General features: G+C 36.5%; 1 protein-coding gene across 7 annotated transcripts in view; it reads right to left on the reverse strand.

Moving 5' to 3' along the window:
- The window catches only part of PLA2R1 (phospholipase A2 receptor 1), a 116,097-nt gene that overhangs the window by 43,945 nt on the left and 53,533 nt on the right, over nt 1–18,619 (reverse strand). For 4 of the 7 annotated variants that reach the window (XR_010410165.1, XM_064586606.1, XM_064586605.1 and 1 more), the window contains 2 exons: nt 17,453–17,536; nt 9,438–9,610 (listed from right to left, as the gene is read on the reverse strand). Coding sequence is in view for 6 of the 7 variants with exons in the window: in XM_064586606.1 (XP_064442676.1) it covers nt 9,438–9,610; nt 17,453–17,536 (257 nt within the window). In the remaining variant the exon portion in view is untranslated. The remainder of the gene's footprint in view (nt 1–9,437; nt 9,611–17,452; nt 17,537–18,619) is intronic. The other 3 variants (XM_045868780.3, XM_064586607.1, XM_045868781.3) reach the window with 1 other exon arrangement.

Genomic DNA, 18,619 nt, shown 5'->3' on the forward strand with positions numbered 1-18,619 from the left:
GTCTTTTCTTTATTCAACTTCAAAAACTCTGAGATGGATATTAGCACCTACAGTTTGCTAATGGAGAAATTGAGGCACAGAGGTTTAGTAACTTGCCTAAGGCCACGTGGGGAGGGTTTGATGCAGAATTTGAAAACAGATTTAACTGAATCTACCATGAGACAATGTCAAGGTACAGAGTAGGCAGGCATACAATAAAAAGCTATTGAATGATCGAATCTTCCCCTCAAATTATGTTCCTCCATTTCCATGGAACTCCCTCTCATTCCCCCAGTCACATTTCTTTTCTGTGTGTGCTCACAGCATTTCCTTAAAGATCTACAAACCCATTTTTACCTTGTATGAGTTACATGATTATAAAAAGATATGGAAATTTCCAAAGAATGCCCACAAATGAGAATAAATATGTCTTCATTTATGTGGTGGTTCATTTCAGAACTCTGGGAAGCCTTAAACTGGACCCACCTATCTATCTGATGGCTGGACAGGCTTCTCCTTGCTATGTGGAGTCACTTTCAAGAAAAGCAGATTTGATTTGCTCTCTCAGGATCCCAATTTCCCTGTCATTGGCAGAAGATTTCTATTGACTTGGGACGATTGGGGTAAATGCTCTAGAGTTACCCCATATGAATGAAACACACCTTTTCTGCAGTGGCATCTAGATCTAGAAACAAAACTTTTTGTCACAAAGCCTGAGTAATAGGTAGATGTAAAATAGTGATCTCAAAGTGTTTCTCCTTCTTTGTACAGACAACTATGAAACTGTAATATAACTTAGAAAAGATTTTTGAGTGTCTTAACAAGAACGGACGCACTTTTTCCCTTTCACTCTACAGCGTTCATTTATATTGAACCTTTAAGTACAAACTACATTTTAGTTTCTAATGCATTAGTGTCCCTTAATAAAAAAGGCCCCATTTTCCCCCTTTAATTAGTGGTACTAGTTAGTATAGATCAAACTGGTTTTCCTGTTTTACCTGGATAGTTACTTCTCTTAAAATACCAAGTGCCACAGTCTCTTTACTATTGTTGTTTTAGTAAAATAGCAGGAAACTATCTCTTTATAAAAATATCCCAGATATGAAGCTATGAAGAAACCCCTAATGAACCAATGGATCTATGCACTGATCATTAGTGGCTGCTAACATTGCAAAAAGTGAGAAAAGTGAACATTATGTGCCTTCAGATAGAATACCAGCTTCTTATGAAAAGGTTTTCCAAAAGAAAAGAAAAGAAAATCTGAATTATATAGTGCCTTTGATTCTAACTTTTTAAAAATAAAAATGTCAATTTTATGGAAAATGAAGAGGATAGAGTAACATATTAAACAACATACAGGGATTCAATCAAAAACTCCAGACTGTAGGAAACTTCAGGACAAATAACCCATTTGCACAACAAAATTTTTAAAAAGTGGCGGGGGGGGGCAAGAAAGAAGGAAACAGAGATTAAAATAGACTTTAAGATATCTATCAACCAATTGCAATATATGAATCTTTTTTGGATCCTGATTCAAACAAACTGTAAAATCCATTATATGATATTTATGAATAATTTAGAAATTTCAGCATTAACTAAAGATTTATGTTATGAAGTTATAGTTAATTAGTTGTGATAACTGTCTTATATTTGTGTTTTTAAAAAAGAAGTCTTTATCTTTTAGGGATAATATTGAAATATTTGTGGATGAAACAATATGATGTCTGGGCTTTGCTATGACAAAATATGGGAAGTGGTGGAAGTGGGTGAGGGTATAGATGAAACAAGATAGACCATGAGTTCATAACTGATGACATGGGTGATGGGTATATGACGGGTCATTACACTATTTGGGGAACATAATACAAAGTTGAAAAAGTGCCAGAACTGCGATTCCACCATAGATGGAATATTTTGATGATATGACATAAGGACAGAGTTTTGGCTAAGTTTATAAAACACAGCAGGCTTCCTGTTCAGTGGTCAATTTATATAGTCAGTTTGGGCTGGATTAAGATTCTGACATGAGGACCAAGTTAATGGATACTTTCATGACAGGCAAGGAAAAAAATGTCATTTAGGATGGTGTTTCTGCAAACTGCAATTTAAAAGAAAAAAGGAAACACAGAGGCTTTTATATTGCTATTTTCTTCAAAAAAAGATTTACATTTTCATCTTATTCAGAGACAATTTACTCAATGTCAGTCAGCATGAGCAGCCAAACTGAGCATCATGATATTATTTTTGCTTCAGGGAGAACAGGAAAAGAGTAGTGCCACTCAAATAAATTACAACAGAAACTTATGAATGACAAGGAGCTCTGCTTCAGTTCCAGATTTTAGACATCCCAATATGCCCCAAGGAAGGTAACATTAAAAACCAAGATTTTGTCTACTCAAAATGTATTAATTTATTTTGACAGGTATAGACATTCCTAACAAAATTCCGAAGTATATTAGAAATGAAATCTGAGCTTTTTTTTTTTTTTCAGTAATAGTGTGACATGGAACTTTACTATTCTCTGCATTTTAATAATATTCACAGATTTGTAGAATGAGAAGGTTGTTTATTGACTGAATTAGGATGTTTCTTGTTTAGAGCCATGCAAACTCACCAGTTTCTATACACATTTCCTAAACCAATGCTTATACACAAAAAATGTAATTTGTCTTAACTTCACCTTGCAGGCATCTTTATAAAGCATGTTTTTTTAAAAAATAATAAACTATATATTTTAGAGCATTTTGGATTCATAGCAAAATTGAGTGGAAAGTACAGACTTCCCTTATACCTCCTATCCCAAATACATAAAACCTACCTCACTATTGACATCCCATACCACAATGGTACATTTGTTAAAACTTACAGTGACACATCATTACCACCCAAAATCCATGATTTACATTAGGTTTCATTCTTGGTGTTGTACATTCTGTGGTTTGGACAAATGTATAATTACATATATCCACCATTGTAGTACCATATAGAATAGTTTCATTGCCCCCCAAATCCTCTGTACTCTGCCTATTTATCTCTACTTCCCCCTAACCCCTGCAAACCACTTTTTGCTAGCAATCTTTTTACTGTCCCATAGTTTTGCCTTTTCCATAACGTCATATGGTTGGAATCATGCAGTATACAGACTTCTCAATTGGCCTTTTTCACTTAGTAATATGCATTTAAGTTTCATTAAATGTCTTTTGATGGCTTGATAGCTCATTTCTTCTTTTTTTTTTAAGATTATATTTATTTATTTCAGCGAGAGAGAGTGAGCAAGCATGAGTGGGGGGAGGGAGAGAAGGAGAAACAGACTCCCTGCTGAACAGAGAGCCTGATGCGGGGCTCCATCCAGGGACCCCAAAAACACGACCTGACCAGAAGGCACATGCTTAACCGACTGAACCACCCAGCCGTCCCAGGCCTTTTGTCCATTTTTAAATCTTGTCCTTCATATTCTTATTGTTGAGTTTTAAGAATTCTTTGTATATTTTGGATAACAGTTTTTTATCAGATGTGGTTTTTCCAAATATTTTCTCTTAGTCTGTGTCGTGTCTTTTCATTCTCTTGGCATTGTCTTTCTTAGAGGAGAAGTTTTTAGTTTTAGTGAAAATTGTTTCTTTCATGGATTGTGCCTTTGGTGTTGTATCTAAAAAGTCATTGCCTTACTCAAGGTCATCTAGGTTTTCTATTATGTTATCCTCTATGAGTGTTATAACTTTGTGATTCACATTTAGGACTATGGTTCATATCAGTCAATTTCTGGGCTCTCTATTCTGTTCTATTGATTTGTCTTTCCACCGCCCCCCCCAGTAGCACACAGTCTTGATTACTCTAGTTTTATAATAAGTCTTGAAGTCAGGTAGTGTCAGTTCTCTGACTTTGTTCTTCTACATCAATATGGAGTTGGCTATTCTTTCCATATAAACTTTAGAACCAGTTTGTTGATACCCACAAACTAACTTGCTGGGATTTTGATTGGGATAGTATTGAATCCATAGGTCAGTTTGTGAGAAACTGACATCTTGACAATATTGACTTTTTCTATCCATGAACGTGGAATATCTCTCATTTTATTTAGTTCTTCTTTGACTTATTTCATAAAGTTTATAGTTGTCCTCATATAGATTTTGTACATATTCTGTTAGATTTATATATAAATATTTCAATTTGGGGGTGCTAATGTAAATGATAATATGTTTTTAATTTTAAACTCCACTTGTTCATTGCTGTTATATAGAAAGCAACTGACTTTTGTTCATTAATCTTTTATATTGCAATCTTGCTATAATCACTTATTAGTTCAAGGGATCTTTTATTGATTCTTTCTGATTTTTTATGTAGATGATCTTGTCATCTGTGAAGAAAGTTTTATTTCTTTCTTTCCAATCTGTATACCTTTTATTTGTTTTTTTCTTTCTTTTTTTAAAATTTAATTTAATTTTATTATGTTGTTAGTCACCATACAGTACATCATTAGTTTTTGATGTAATGTTCCATGATTCATTGTTTGCATATATAACACCCAGTGCTCCATGCAATATGTGCCCTCCTTAATACCCATCACCGGGCTAACCCATCCCCCCAGCCCCCTCTCCTCTAAAACCCTCAGTTTCTTTCTCGGATTCTATAGTCTCTCATGGTTCGTCTCCCCCTCCAATGCCCCCCCTTCATTTTTCCCTTCCTACTATCTCCTTTTTTTTTTTTTAAACATATAATGTATTATTTGTTTCAGAGGTACAGGTCTGTGATTCATCAGTCTTACACAATTCACAGCGCTCACCATAGCACATACCCTCCCCAATGTCCATCACCCAGCCACCCCATCCCTCCCACCCCCCCCACCACTCCAGCAACCCTGTTTGTTTCCTGAGATTAAGAATTCCTCATATCAGTGAGATTGTATGATACTTGTCTTTCTCTGATTGACTTACTTCACTTAGCATAATACCCTCTAGTTCCATCCACGTCATTGCAAATGGCAAGATTTCAGTTTTTTTGATGGCTGCTAATATTCTATTGTATATATATACCACATCTTCTTTATCCACTCATCTGCTGATGGACATCTTGGCTCTTTCCATAGTTTGCAATGTCTATTTGTTTTAATAACTGTTAGCAAACTAAGAATAAAAGGGAACTTCCTCAACTTTATAAAGAACATCTACAAAACATATCATACACAGATATCATACTTAATGGTGAAAAATAAAAGCTTTCCCACTAACATCAAGGAACAAGGCAAGGCTGTTCCTTATCAACACTTATTTTTTTTGAAGATTTTTATTTATTTATTTGAGAGAGAGAAAGAGAGCACAAGAAAGGGGAGGATCAGAGGGAGAAGGAGACTCCCTGCTGAGCAGGGAGCCCGATGCGGGACTTGATCCTGGGACTCCAGGATCTTGACCTGAGCCGAAGGCAATCACTTAACCAACTGAGCCACCCAGGCGCCCTCAACACTTCTTTTAAACACTGTAATAGTAGTCCTAGTTAATGCAATAGGACAAAAAAAGCAAATAAAAGCAAGAAACAACAAATGTTGGAGAGGTTGGGGAGAAACGGGAACCCTCTTAAACTGTTGGTGAGAATGCAAGTTGGTACAGCCACTTTGGAAAACAGTGTGGAGGTTCTTCAAAAAATTAAAAATAGAGGTACCCTATGACCCAGCAATTGCCCTACTGGGTATTTATCCCAAAGACACAGATGTAGTGAAAAGAAGGGCCATATGCACCCCAGTGTTCATAGCAGCAATGTCTGCAATAACCAAACTGTGGAAGGAGCTGAGATGCCCTTCAACAGGTGAATGGATAAAGAAGATATGGTCCATATATACAATGGAATATTACTCAGCCATCAGGAAGATGAATACCCAACTTTTACATCAACATCGGATGGGACTGGAGGAGATTATGCTAAGTGAAATAAGTCAAGCAGAGAAAGTCAATTATACGGTTTCACTTACTTGTGGAACATAAGAAATAGCATGGAGGACATTAGGAGAAGGAAGGGAAAAATGAAGGGGGGGATCGGAGGGGGAGATGAACCATAAGACACTATGGAATCCAAGAAAGAAACTGAGGGTTTTAGAGGGGAAGGGGGTGGGGGGATGGGTTAGCCCAGTGATGGGTATTAAGGAGGGAACATATTGCATGGAGCACTGGGTGTTATACGAAAACAATGAATCATGGAACATTACATCAAAAACTAATGATGTACTGTATGGTGACTAACATAACATATAATAACTAACATAATAAAATAAAATTAATTAAAGAATATATATATATATAAATAAAAATAAAAAAACAAACAGGCATTGGATTTTGTCATATGTGTGTTTTTCTGCATCTATTGATATGATCATGTGACTTTAAAAATAGCCTGTTGATGTGATGGATTACAATAATTGATTTTCAGATGCTAAATAATCCTTGTATAACTGGGATAAATCCCATTTGGTTGTGGTGTATAATTCTTTTTTACATTGTTGGATTCAATTTATTAATATTTCATTGAAGATCTTTGCTACTCTGTTCATGAGAGATATTGGTCTGTAATTTTCTTTTCTTGCAAAGTCTTTGTCTGATTTTGGTATTACGGTAATGCTGCCCTCAGAATGAGACAGTAAGTATTCCCTCTGCTCTGTCTTCTGTAAAAGATTGTAGAGAACTGGCATAATTTCTTCCTTAAGTGTTTAGTAGAATTCACCAGTGAACCCATGCGGACCTGGGTTTGTTTTGAAAGCTTATGAATTTTTGTTTCAATTTCTTTAATAGCTATAGGCCTACTCCAGTAGTTTATCTCTTCTTGTGTGAATTTTGGCTGATTGTATCTTTAAAGGAATTGGTCATTTTCATCTGGGTTATCAAATTTGTGCATATAGTGGTGTTCATAATATTCCTTTATTACCCTTTTATTGTCTCTGGGATCTGTAGTGCTGCTCCCTATTTTATTTGTGATATTAGTAATTTGTGTCTTCTCTCTTTTCTTAGTGAGTCTTGCTACAGGGTTATCAATTTCATTGATCTTTTCAAAGAACCAACTTTTGATTTTATTGATTTTCTTTATTGAGTTCCTGTTTTCAATTTTACTGATTTCTGCTCTAATTCTTATTATTTATTTTCTTTGACCTACTTTGGATTTAATTTTCTCTTCTTTTTCTAGTTTCCTAAGGTAGAAGCTTAGACTATTGATTTTAGATATTTCTTTTTTTCTAATATATGTGTTCAGTGCTTTAAATTTCCCCCTAGACATTGCTTTCTCCACATCTTACAAGTTTTGATGAGTTGTATTTTCATTTAGTTTAAAATGTTTAAAATTCCTCTTGAGATTTCTTCTTTGACCCATGTGTTATTTAGAAATGTATTGTTGAATCTCTAAGCATTTTGGAATTTTCCAGCTATCTTTCTGTTATTGGTTTCTAGTTTAATTTCACTGTGGCCTGAGAGAAGACACTGTATGATTTCTATTCTTTTAAATTTGTTAAGGTGTGTTTTATGGCCAGAATGTGGTCTATCTTAGTGAACATTGCAGGTGAGCTTGAGAAGAATGTGTAATTTGTTGTTGATGGATTAAGTAGTCTATAGATATCTGATAGAGGGGTATTAAAGCCTCCAACTGTAATAGTAGCTTCATCTATTTCTCCTATTTCTTCTTCATCTATCTCTCCTGGAGCTATCCAAAACTGCTCTATCAGTTTTTTTCTCATGTATTTCGACACTCTGCTGTTAAGCACATACACATAAAGGACTGTTATGTCTTCTTAGAGTAGTGACTCCTTTAACATTATGTAATGTCCCTTTTTTTAATCCCTGAAAACTTTCCTTGTTCTGAAGTCTGCTCTATGAAATTAATACAGCTATTCCTGCTTTCTTTTGATTAGTATTTGCATTGTATATCTTTCTCTACCCTTTTACTTTTAATCTACATGTGTCTTTATGTTTAAAGTGTGTTTTCTTGCAGTCAACAAACAGTTGAGTCTTGTGTTTTGATCCGCTCTGACAATCTCTGCCTTTTAATTGGTATATTTAGTCCTTTGGCTAATTATTATTACATATTTGATATATGAAAATTATTTTGATAGTATTATAATAATATCTATCTTTCCTCAGAGAAAAGCCTGAGGCCCCCTAACCCATTGCCTCCAGAAACAAATTTAGAGGTAACCTATTGCCTATCATTTCTTGGGGTAGCCCTGATTGAGACCCACAAGTAAAAAAGGGAGCAAGGTATCCAAATAGGAACTCATGCTGAGGTAAAGGGGTGTCGAGTCTAGGTTGGTGACCTAAGGACCTAAAGCTTGTTCCACAGAGGCTTGGTCTAGTGTAGTTGTGGCTGAAGCCATTATTTTCTCTGGAGCTAACTAACCCGGCACAGTTTCATGTTGTGGGATCCAGAGCTGAGGTTATGAGAGTGAACTAATAGAGCTCTAACTCTGAAATCCTGGCTAAATTACCACAGATGTCCACAGAGGAGACGGATTAATAAGAATGTTATCTAAGTAATGGGTCAGCATTCCACAGCAAGGTGGCAGTGACCGTGGACTGATAAGAGGTGCCCATATGTGCCCATTCGCAGTGCTTCAAAGAATAACAGACTATTCTGGATGGAGTAAGCCCCTGAGATTCTTTGACAATGAGGGGGAGATGGGGAAAAGACTTGAGGAGGAAGAAACTGGACTTCCTGCTAATAAAGGCATACGTGGTCATGAGCAATAATTTTAAACCTTGAACCTGTCAATGTTACATGCTTTATACTTTTAAAAATGATCAGCCATATGTCACCCCCTGCGAACCTCTGGTAATTGTTTTAGTTGATTTAGGCATTAAGAAAACATCAAGGAAAGAAGAAGAAGGTAGCGGGAGGGGAAGAATGAAGCGGGGGGAATCGGAGGGGTAGACGAACCATGAGAGACGATGGACTCTGAAAAACAAACAGGGTTCTAGAGGGGAAGGGGGTGGGAGGATGGGTTAGCCTGGTGGTGGGTATTGAGGAGGGCACATTCTGCATGGAGCACTGGGTGTTGTGCACAAACAATGAATCATGGAACCCTTCATCTAAAACTAATGATGTAATGTATGGGGATTAACAGAAGAATAAAAAAATAAAAGAAAAGAAAAAAAAAAAGAAAAAAAAAAGAAAACATCAAGGAAGGGCGCCTGGGTGGCTCAGTCGGTTGAGCGACTGCCTTCGGCTCAGGTCATGATCCTGGAGTCCCGGGATCGAGTCCCGCATCGGGCTCCCTGCTCGGCAGGGAGCCTGCTCCTCCCTCTGCCCTCTTCCCTCTCATGCTCTCTGTCTCATTCTCTCTCTCTTTCAAATAAATAAATAAAATCTTTAAAAAAAAAAAAGAAAAAAAGAAAACATCAAGGAAGCACGGAAGGAGGTGGACCGTGCGGTGGAAGGGATTTGGGTCAAAGAAAACAGGAGGGAGAAGGGGTATTACAGTCCCCTCTACTCACGAGGCTGATGTGCATTCCAGTGAGCGTACTGCACCGGCTCAGACTTCCGCCCCCCCGCCGTCTTCCAAGTGTATTCTCCTGTATCATTTTGATCTTGAAGCGCTATCCAAAAATAACTCTCCTTCGTTTTTACCACACTACTGATCAAACTGGTAATAAAAGCCTGTTCAAACCTTAAAAACGGAAAAAGGAAATGGTTATAGTAAGTTTCTGGGCAATAAACAAATGTCATTAAAGCATAATGAGGTGCACAGAATGGCACCAGAGTAAGCCTTTCTGATGAATTCTTCAGAACATGGAGCAGAAAAACACTCAAAGACCCCGAACATTACTAATACATGCCAAATGTCCATGCAATTCCTAGAAATAGATGAGTGAGGAGAATTTGAGTCTCAGAGACAAGGCTTACTTCTTTCAAGGATAGAGTCCAGCTCCACTTTCAGAGTAGAGGTGGTAAAGTCCATCAAGCTAGCAATATATTTCTTGGCACAACATGTGCCCTATTTTGTAATTAGGCCACATAGCACATACCTTGCCATAATGTGTGCCAGGGGGACCCGGCAGTGGGCAGGGGGAATGAACATTGCCAACATGGAGTTCACATGTACCCATCCACCACACTTGCCTGGTGATAAGAGAACCGAGATTGGAGTAGCAATTTTATGTCTCCCAAATCGGTTTGTTCACAAGCACATGGAGTCCTTGGCTTATTCAAATGTGTTCAGATGTGCACATTCACTGAAGATAAATGTAAAACCCTAGGAACTAATCCAAGGATGTACACCCACTCATATTTTCCCCACACAGCTGAATGAATTAGTGTTCATTGATTGGTGGCAGCGTTCCTTTCCCAACATGAATGCAGCAAAAGTGGAATCTGGAAAATTTGTATATATGCTTCCACATGAATATCTAATAGAAAAATGTGAGTATTAAAATTTAAGTAGCATTGAAATTTTAGGCTAAGTTGTAAACTATCTTGAAAAATTTATTTTCAATGTGTCTGAAGTTTTGAGGAAACACATTTCAAACAGTGGTGACTTTGGCCAGAACTGTTGAGTCAATGAGAAAGGGTAGGCCTGATGAAATTACCTAGGAAACCTAGGAAGGCAAATTAGACTTTTTCATCCAATTCTGGAATTGTTTCATTATCAGGCATCCTTAAGTTGCTAAGGGAAACAAAAGCAATGGGGTCAAAGGAAATGGGGGGGGGGGAGAGGAAAGAACACAAAGAAGTAAAATTTTTAACTGCCTTATGAACATCACTACCAACATTTAGTGATCTTAGGCATCCATGATACTCATCTTTGCAGAGCATATGGATTTTTATTATGCTTTAGTAAATATTTTCTGTACTCTATTAATAATCTAAATAGCACACATTTGAAATTAGAAAAGTTCTTTTTAACTAGATTACAGTGGCAGAATTTTATGTAAATATGCTTCAAAAGGAAAGTACATAAAACTAAACATTGTCTAGACGCTATTGTAATTTTCCTTATGCTTCCAGTGGTTCATGCTCTCATAATTTAGGATCTGCTTTTCCTTCTCCCCTCTTAGGCACAGCAGCATTGTTATCATGCCCATCCAGTGCCTTTAACTACTGTCTTAGGAGACCAGCAAGGCACTACATCCTGGAAACTACGGCCAGACCACCATCACTGTGCTGGTTCTAAACCCAGGAGACATTGCTGGTTCTTCCATTACCTTGTACTATGGCATTTATTGGCTAATGGAGAGAAAACATTGTCTGTGAACTTGGCCACTGATATCATTATTCATGACAACATTTTGCTTTTGTTCCCTGTTGGTTTTAGATTTCTTTAGTCACACTGATTTGTTATTTTATCACTATTAATGATTGCTTAAAACAATAGAAACCTTGTGCTTCTTAAATTGGCAAGTATCTTTTAAGTAGTTGCTTATATTACGCATACATTAGGTCCTAAAACCTTCAAATCAGGACTCTAGTTTTCTTGGTACAGTTTAGAAGATATCATTGTTAATAAAGAAATTCAGCTAATATGTCTTTCTTTTTTTTTTTTTTTTTTAAAGATTTTATTTATTTATTTGACAGAGAGACACAGCGAGAGAAGGAACACAAGCAGGGGGAGTGGGAGAGGGAGAAGCAGGCTTCCCGCGGAGCAGGGAGCCCGATGCGGGGCTCAATCCCAGGACCCTGGGATCATGACCTGAGCTGAAGGCAGTCGCTTAACCAACTGAGCCACCCAGGCGCCCCTAATATGTCTTTCTTTTAAATCATATATTCTAAGAACTTAATTCTAGATCACAGCATGCAGCCTTTTGAGTGTCTGTTTTCAACAGATAAAGAAACAAGAGGACATTTTATACTCACTATTTGGTTCCAAACACTTAAAAAAAACTCTGAAAACTCTGGCTCACAGTAATAGAGCAGATGATCTTTTAAGGTCTTTTCCGGACTTGTGTTTAGAATTCTTCATTTGAGAATATTCCAGAGTTTTTTTTATATTTGGTCTTTTTGTCTCGTTTCACTGGATTATATAATTCAAATGTTTTGTGACTTAAGGAGCAAAAAGTAACCATACGTACATGTTTTTATATTCTTATTTGAACCAGAATAACATATTATATCTAAGGAATTCAGTAAAGTAAAAATTGTTATTTTTTAGAAAAACAAATGAAATAAACAAATACTTTGCATACGTTTAACTACTGTAGAAAAAAATTTTTTTCCAATCAACTCCTTAAAAAAGTTAAGAAATCAAATGTGCATTTTCAGTGTAAATAAGAAAAATATATCTTGAATTTCCATCAGTTTGATGAGAAATTGTTACTCATGGTGCTAAACATTACATTTTAATTTTAAAAGTGTAATTTGAAGGCAGCAATACATTATTTTTGGGATACATTGACAATTTTTTTCATTTCAAAATAAATTTTGCATTTCAAAAAATGCACACTTCAAAAGGAGATATTGTGTATTTGAATCTCTAACTGAACATATTTCTTCATCTGTTTAGCCAGTGACGAATGTAGCTGAAAGAAAAAAAAGATGTTTCTTGTCTGTAACACAACACTTAGCTGACAGCAGTACTTAATGATTATGTTTGTATTACCTAAAACAAGAGATTGAAAAAAAGTAATGAACTGGATGTAGCTTCACTAGAGAGCTTATTTCAATTAAAAAAAAATTGTGGTAGTTTTACACATAGTGATCCAGTTAGGAGGTATTCAACTTTGAGCTGAATAATTGCAATGGGATTTCTTTTAATAACATAATTGTTAACATTTTTAATACCATATTCAAATAACTGACTCTATTGCTGAATGAATACAAAAATGATACATTTCTTCCTCTTTCTTTTAAATAAAGAATAAAAATAGAATATCAGTAGTTTTAAAATGGGAGAATGCATCATGATTATTACTACATAAGAAGTTTTTGGTGGCTTTCCTCAAGAACTAGAAATATTAAGTTTTTGGCTATTGTTTATTGCAAAAGACTAGAAGAGAAATATAGATTTAGAAAAGATACTTAACATACACACAAGAAATAAACCTGGAAGAACAAATTCCAAACTGTTAATGGCAGTTACCTTTGTTAACTGTCAATGGGAGAGATGTGGGAGGGAGGAGAATGGAGGTGAGAGGACACTTTCACTTTTAGTTTATATTCTTTTGGCTTGCTTGAATTTATACCAATGAGAATGTTTTTATTGCATAATTTTAAAGAGATTAACTAAAGTATGTTTTTAAAAAGAAAGTTAGGGGGGCGCCTGCCAGTCCGTAAGCATCTGCCTTTGGCTCCTGTCATGATCCCAGGGTCCTGGGATCGAGCCCCACATCGGGCTCCCTGCTCAGCAGGAAGCCTGCTTCTCCCTCTCTCACTCCCCCTGCTTGTGTTCCCTCTCTCGCTGTGTCTCTCTCTGTCAAATAAATAAATAAAAATCTTCTTTAAAAGAAAAAGAAAGTTAGGGGTGCCTGGGTGGCTCAGTTGGTTGAGTGTCCAACTCTTGGTTTCGGCTCAGGTCATGATCTCATGGGTAGTGGGACTGAGCCTCAGGTTGTAAGGCTCCGCACTTAGTGGGGAGTCTGCTTGAAGATTCTCTCCCTTTGCCCCTCCCCCAACTCGTGTGTGCTCTCTCTCTGTCTCTCTCAAATAAATAAATAAATCTTTAAAAAATATATAAAATAAAAAGAAGAAGAAAACTGAATTCTATTAAAAAAGTGTTAGAACTAATAACTTAGGCAAAGTTCAGGATGCAAAGTCAACACACAAAAAGCAGTTGCATTTCTATATACTAACTAATAAGAATCTGAAAAGGAAACTACAAAGACAATTCAATATATAAGAGCATCAAAAATAAAAAAATATAGTTGAGAATAAATCTAACCAAGGAGGCGAAAGACTTGTACACTGAAAACTATAACACACTGCTGAAAGAAATTAAAGAAGACCCAAACATATGAAATACATCCCATGTTCATAGATTAAAATGTCATAGATTAATTGTTTAAATGTCCATACTACCCAAAGTGATCTACAGATTGAATGCAGTCTATGTCAAAATCCTAATGATGTCTTTTGCAGAAATAGAAAAATCCACCTTAAAATTCATATGGAATTTCAAGGGATCCTGAATAGGAAAGACAAACATGAAAAAGAACAAAGTTGGTCTCACACTTCTCGATTCAAAACTTACTGAAAGTACAATGATCAAAAAATGTGTGGTACCAGCATAAAGACAGATACAGATTAATAGAATAGAATAGAGAACCCCAAAATAAAAACACTTGCATATATGGTCAAATGATTTTCCACAAGTGTGCCAAGACTGTTCAATGGGAAAAGGACAGTCTTTTCAACAATGATGTTAGGAAAATTGGATATCCACCTGCAGAAGAATACATTTGGACTCTTCTTTCTTTATACCAGTTACAAAAATTAACTTAAAGTGGATCAAAGACCTAAACTCAAGAGCTAAAATTATAAAACTCTTAGGAGAAAAACACAGGGGAAATTTTTCATGACATTGAATGTGGCAATGATTTCTTGGATATGTCACCAAAAGTACAGGCAACAAAATAAGAATGGATAAAGTGGACTTAACCAAAATTTAAAACTTTGTGCATCGAAGGACATCAACAGAGTGAAAAAGCAACCCACGGAGTAGCAGATACATTCGTATTTGCAAGTAGGAAATACATTCGTATTTGCAAATTGTGTATCTGATAAGGGATTAATATCCAGACTATGTAAAGAACTACTAGAACTCAACAACAAAGAATAAACACTCCAATTAAAAAATAGGTAAAGGACTTGAATAGACATTTCTCCAAAGAAGATACACAAATGCCAAAAGCACGTGAAAAGACACTCAATATCACTAGTCATTAGGGACGTGCAAGTTGAAACCACAATAAGATACCATTTCATACCCATTAGGATGGCTATTATATAAAAAAAACATAACAAGTTGGCTAGGATGTGGAGGAATTGGAACTCCTGAGCACTGCTGGTGGGAATGTAAAATGGTGCTGCCGATATGGAAAACAGTATGGCTGTTCCTCAAAAAATTAAAAATAGAAGTATCATATCATCCAGAAATTCCACTTCTGGGTATGTCACTCAAAAGAATTGAAACCAGGGCCTTGAAAGATATTTGTACATTCATGTTCATAGCAGCATTTTTCACAATAGTCAAAAGGTGGAAGCATCTCATGTCCATTGTATGAATGGATAAACAAAATGTGATATATACATATTATAGAATATTATTCAGCCTTAAAAAGGAAGGAAATTTTGACACATATTACAACATAGATTAACCTGGAGGACATTAGACTAAGTGAAATAAGCCAGATACAATAGCACAACTGCATGATTCCATTGATGTGTTAACCTCATAGAGACAGAAAGTCGAATGATGGTTGCCCAAAGCTGGGGGCAGGGGAAAATGGGGAGTTATTATTTAATGGGTACAGAATTTTAGTTTGGGAAGATGAAAAAGTTATGGAAATGGATGATGGTGATGACTGTGCAATAATATGACTGTACTTAATGCCAATGAACTGTATACTTAAAAATGGTTATAATGATCAATTTTATGTTCTACATATTTTATCACAATAAAAAATTAACTGCAAAAATGTTTAGGGGGTATGGTGGTTGCAGGAAAGTAGCAGAGCTGTAAAAATGCTTGGAAATAATGCATATTTAAACCTAGGAGAAAATGAGATATTGCAGGACTTCTTACTTTTGGCAAAATGCAAAAAATTAAATGTCATTTGGATTATTTTATACCAAATATTCCATGGCTTATTGATTCAAGGTTTAGATATATATGCGTTTACAGGATTATCCATGGTAACTCTGGAACTCAAGTTTTGCAGTCATGCCCTATCTGGAAGTAAAGCGCCCAAGCCTGAAAAAATTTTGTAACAGTTAGCAAGAAAATAACAGTCTGTTAGTCCACAGTAAGGGTCTGTTTTTCTTCCCCTCTCTATTCCACAAAGTGTTAAATGTCCTAGACCAGGAGCAGTTGCCTGATAACAAAAGAAATACGTAATTTGTAGCAGGTGGTTCTAATTGTGCCCATCAAATCTGTCCTCAATTGTGCAGAAGAGTGGAAAATCAATTAGCAACTACAAGCTTGAGCGCTGGTGAGTGACAGGAGTGTCTTAACGCAAACAGGAAATCAGTAATGGAAGAAAATGATTACCAAGGCTGCTAGTGGAAACTCCTGGATCTGAGGAGAATTTCCATCTACTGTTCAACCTTCTCAGACAAAAGATGCTGTTGAAAAATTTTGTTGTGCCTTGTCACTCAAAGAGTGGGGTGTAGTGTGGGTCTTTGTTTCTTACCTGATGGAGTCTGTGTGAATAAAAATTAAGAGCACGGGGCCCTTTCTTTCCTCAACGTGCATGTCCTGTGTTGGAGTCACTGCTTTGGGTGTAGACGTGTTTGCAGGGCAATGTACACGCGTGGTAACTGTCTGGGAGAGATGCCTCACTGGGCCTAGTGGAGAGCACTGCAGGAGCTTGGCTGTTCATTGAGTAGCATACTAGCACAAGGTTGCCTGGGTGGGCATACGAGCTTGTGGATGGAATGACAACAAACTTATCGATGCTATAGTTCTGCTTTAGAGTTAGACCACATATTAGTATTGGCTACTGAATACAGTTTATCAAGAAACAAATCATTTATAACATACTCTTAGATCCAGTTTTGGAGGAAATGGAACCAAGGAGATTTTTTTTTTTTTTCCAGACACTTTCCGTTATTTGTAGGAGATCTCCATTCTTAGAAAATGAAGACTTTGAACGCTAACAGATTTCTGCCTTACTTGGATCACTGTGGCATTATAGGTTATCTGTAATGTCACTTTGTTGTTTTGTTTTTTGTTTTTTGTTTTTGTCAGAAAGAGAGAGAGAGTGCACAAGCAGGGGGAGCGGCAGGCAGAGTGAGAAGCAAGCTCCCTGCTGAGCAAGGAGCCCGATGTGGAACTCGATCCCAGCACCCTGGGATCATGACCCGAGCTGAAGGCAAACGCTTAACTGACTGAGCCACCCAGGCATCTCTGTAGTGTCACTTTGAATTTTCCATTTATTGCGTTCTTCCACTTTCTTCACTTGTTTCATATTTCTATGTTCTATCTCTTCAGCTGCTGGCCTGCAAGTGGCACCCGGACAATTACACCAGGCCTTTTATTTCTTTTGTACAGCATGCCAGTGTTTGATATGGTGCCTCTCACAATATAGATATTTAATAAATAATTTTCTAATAAATGCTTGACTATTGGCTTTTTGCATTGTCAGATAGCATATGAAAAGTAATTAACACAGTGCCAGGTATGTGACAGGTATTCAATGAATATTACACAAAAAAAGAAAAGAAAGAATAAGACATAAGAAACAGGTGAAACAATTACACTTATTTTCTTCAGTGAAAAACATAATTAAGTTATAATTAACAAAAGAGCATAGCTTCATTGATCAGACTCCTGAATAAAGCCCAATGTTGGCTCACTTACTGGAGGATTTCTAATCCAAGGTGTTCTTGAAACATTTTGGGTGGGTGGGCAAGTTGAAGATAAAGGCTTCCTTCTGCCTGGCAGCTGGGAAGAAGGAAGGTAGAACCAAAAAATAACACTGAGATACATCAAGGGTGGTGCTATTCCTGAAAGAAGGGTCTCCTGAGCACAAAATATCTCACTAGGCAATTTATTTTGCCAACTGCTGTCGATCCAGTCGTGGGTGTGTGTGTGTGCGTGTGTGTGCGCGTGCATGTGTGTGTATGCATTCTGTGCATGGTTTGAAGGAAAGACTGGGAAAGAAAGTGAGAGGTAAGAGGAGGAAGGAAATACTGGTGCCTTTGAATGTTGACTTCCTCTGTGAGGAGAGCAGAGAAAGCAATAATTCCTCCTACAGATTAGACCTATGTGTGAAGAGTCTCTACATAAAACCACAGTGTCAATTGTCTTGTTTCCTGATCTTCAGTGGATATTTTTAAAGGCAATGGCCTCAGTAAAAAAGCAAGTGACTAGCTTTGCAGGTACAAGTTCCCATGCAACCACTGAAGGATTCTACCTTGTTTCTGTCTTCAGCTTGGAGGAGTCGGTTTCCCAGCCCTCATTGTTCTCTTGGCATTGATAGTGACACTGAGGTCACTTCTGCTGTTGGTACTTTTATTCCCTATTACAAATCTATAGCATGTTGCAAATTCTGTGGAGTGTCAAAAGGACACAGTTTCTCTGTTAGTATGAAGAAGACACCTGTGCACAGAGAAGTCTACATCTAAGCAAATATAGAGCTAGGAAGCAATGGGGAAGCATTTGAAAATCCTCCACAGTTTAGCTATACTTTTGTTTAAAAAAAAACCCCACATAACTCACACACATTACATTAAAAACATACTTAATTTTAAAATTTTTAAATAACATACTTCGTTTCCATTACAAACCTTTAGATAAAATCTAAATACAATTGAATACATTAGCAAAGCTAAATAATTAATATATCTTTATGGAACATAAAAGTCATCTTAAATTTTCTCTTTGTTACTCAAAAATTGATTTAAGAATAACAGTGTATGATTTAAATTCATCTCGATCAATAATTTAAATAATTTAATACTCTAATGTACAGTACACTTTCGATTTTGACAAGTTACTGATTATGGCTAGATTTTACCATCCCAG

This window comes from Mirounga angustirostris, unplaced genomic scaffold (genome assembly GCF_029215605.1).
Source record: "Mirounga angustirostris isolate CCGP_5_RB_7025 unplaced genomic scaffold, mMirAng1.0.hap1 SCAF_3, whole genome shotgun sequence".
NCBI classification, from domain to species: domain Eukaryota; kingdom Metazoa; phylum Chordata; class Mammalia; order Carnivora; family Phocidae; genus Mirounga; species Mirounga angustirostris.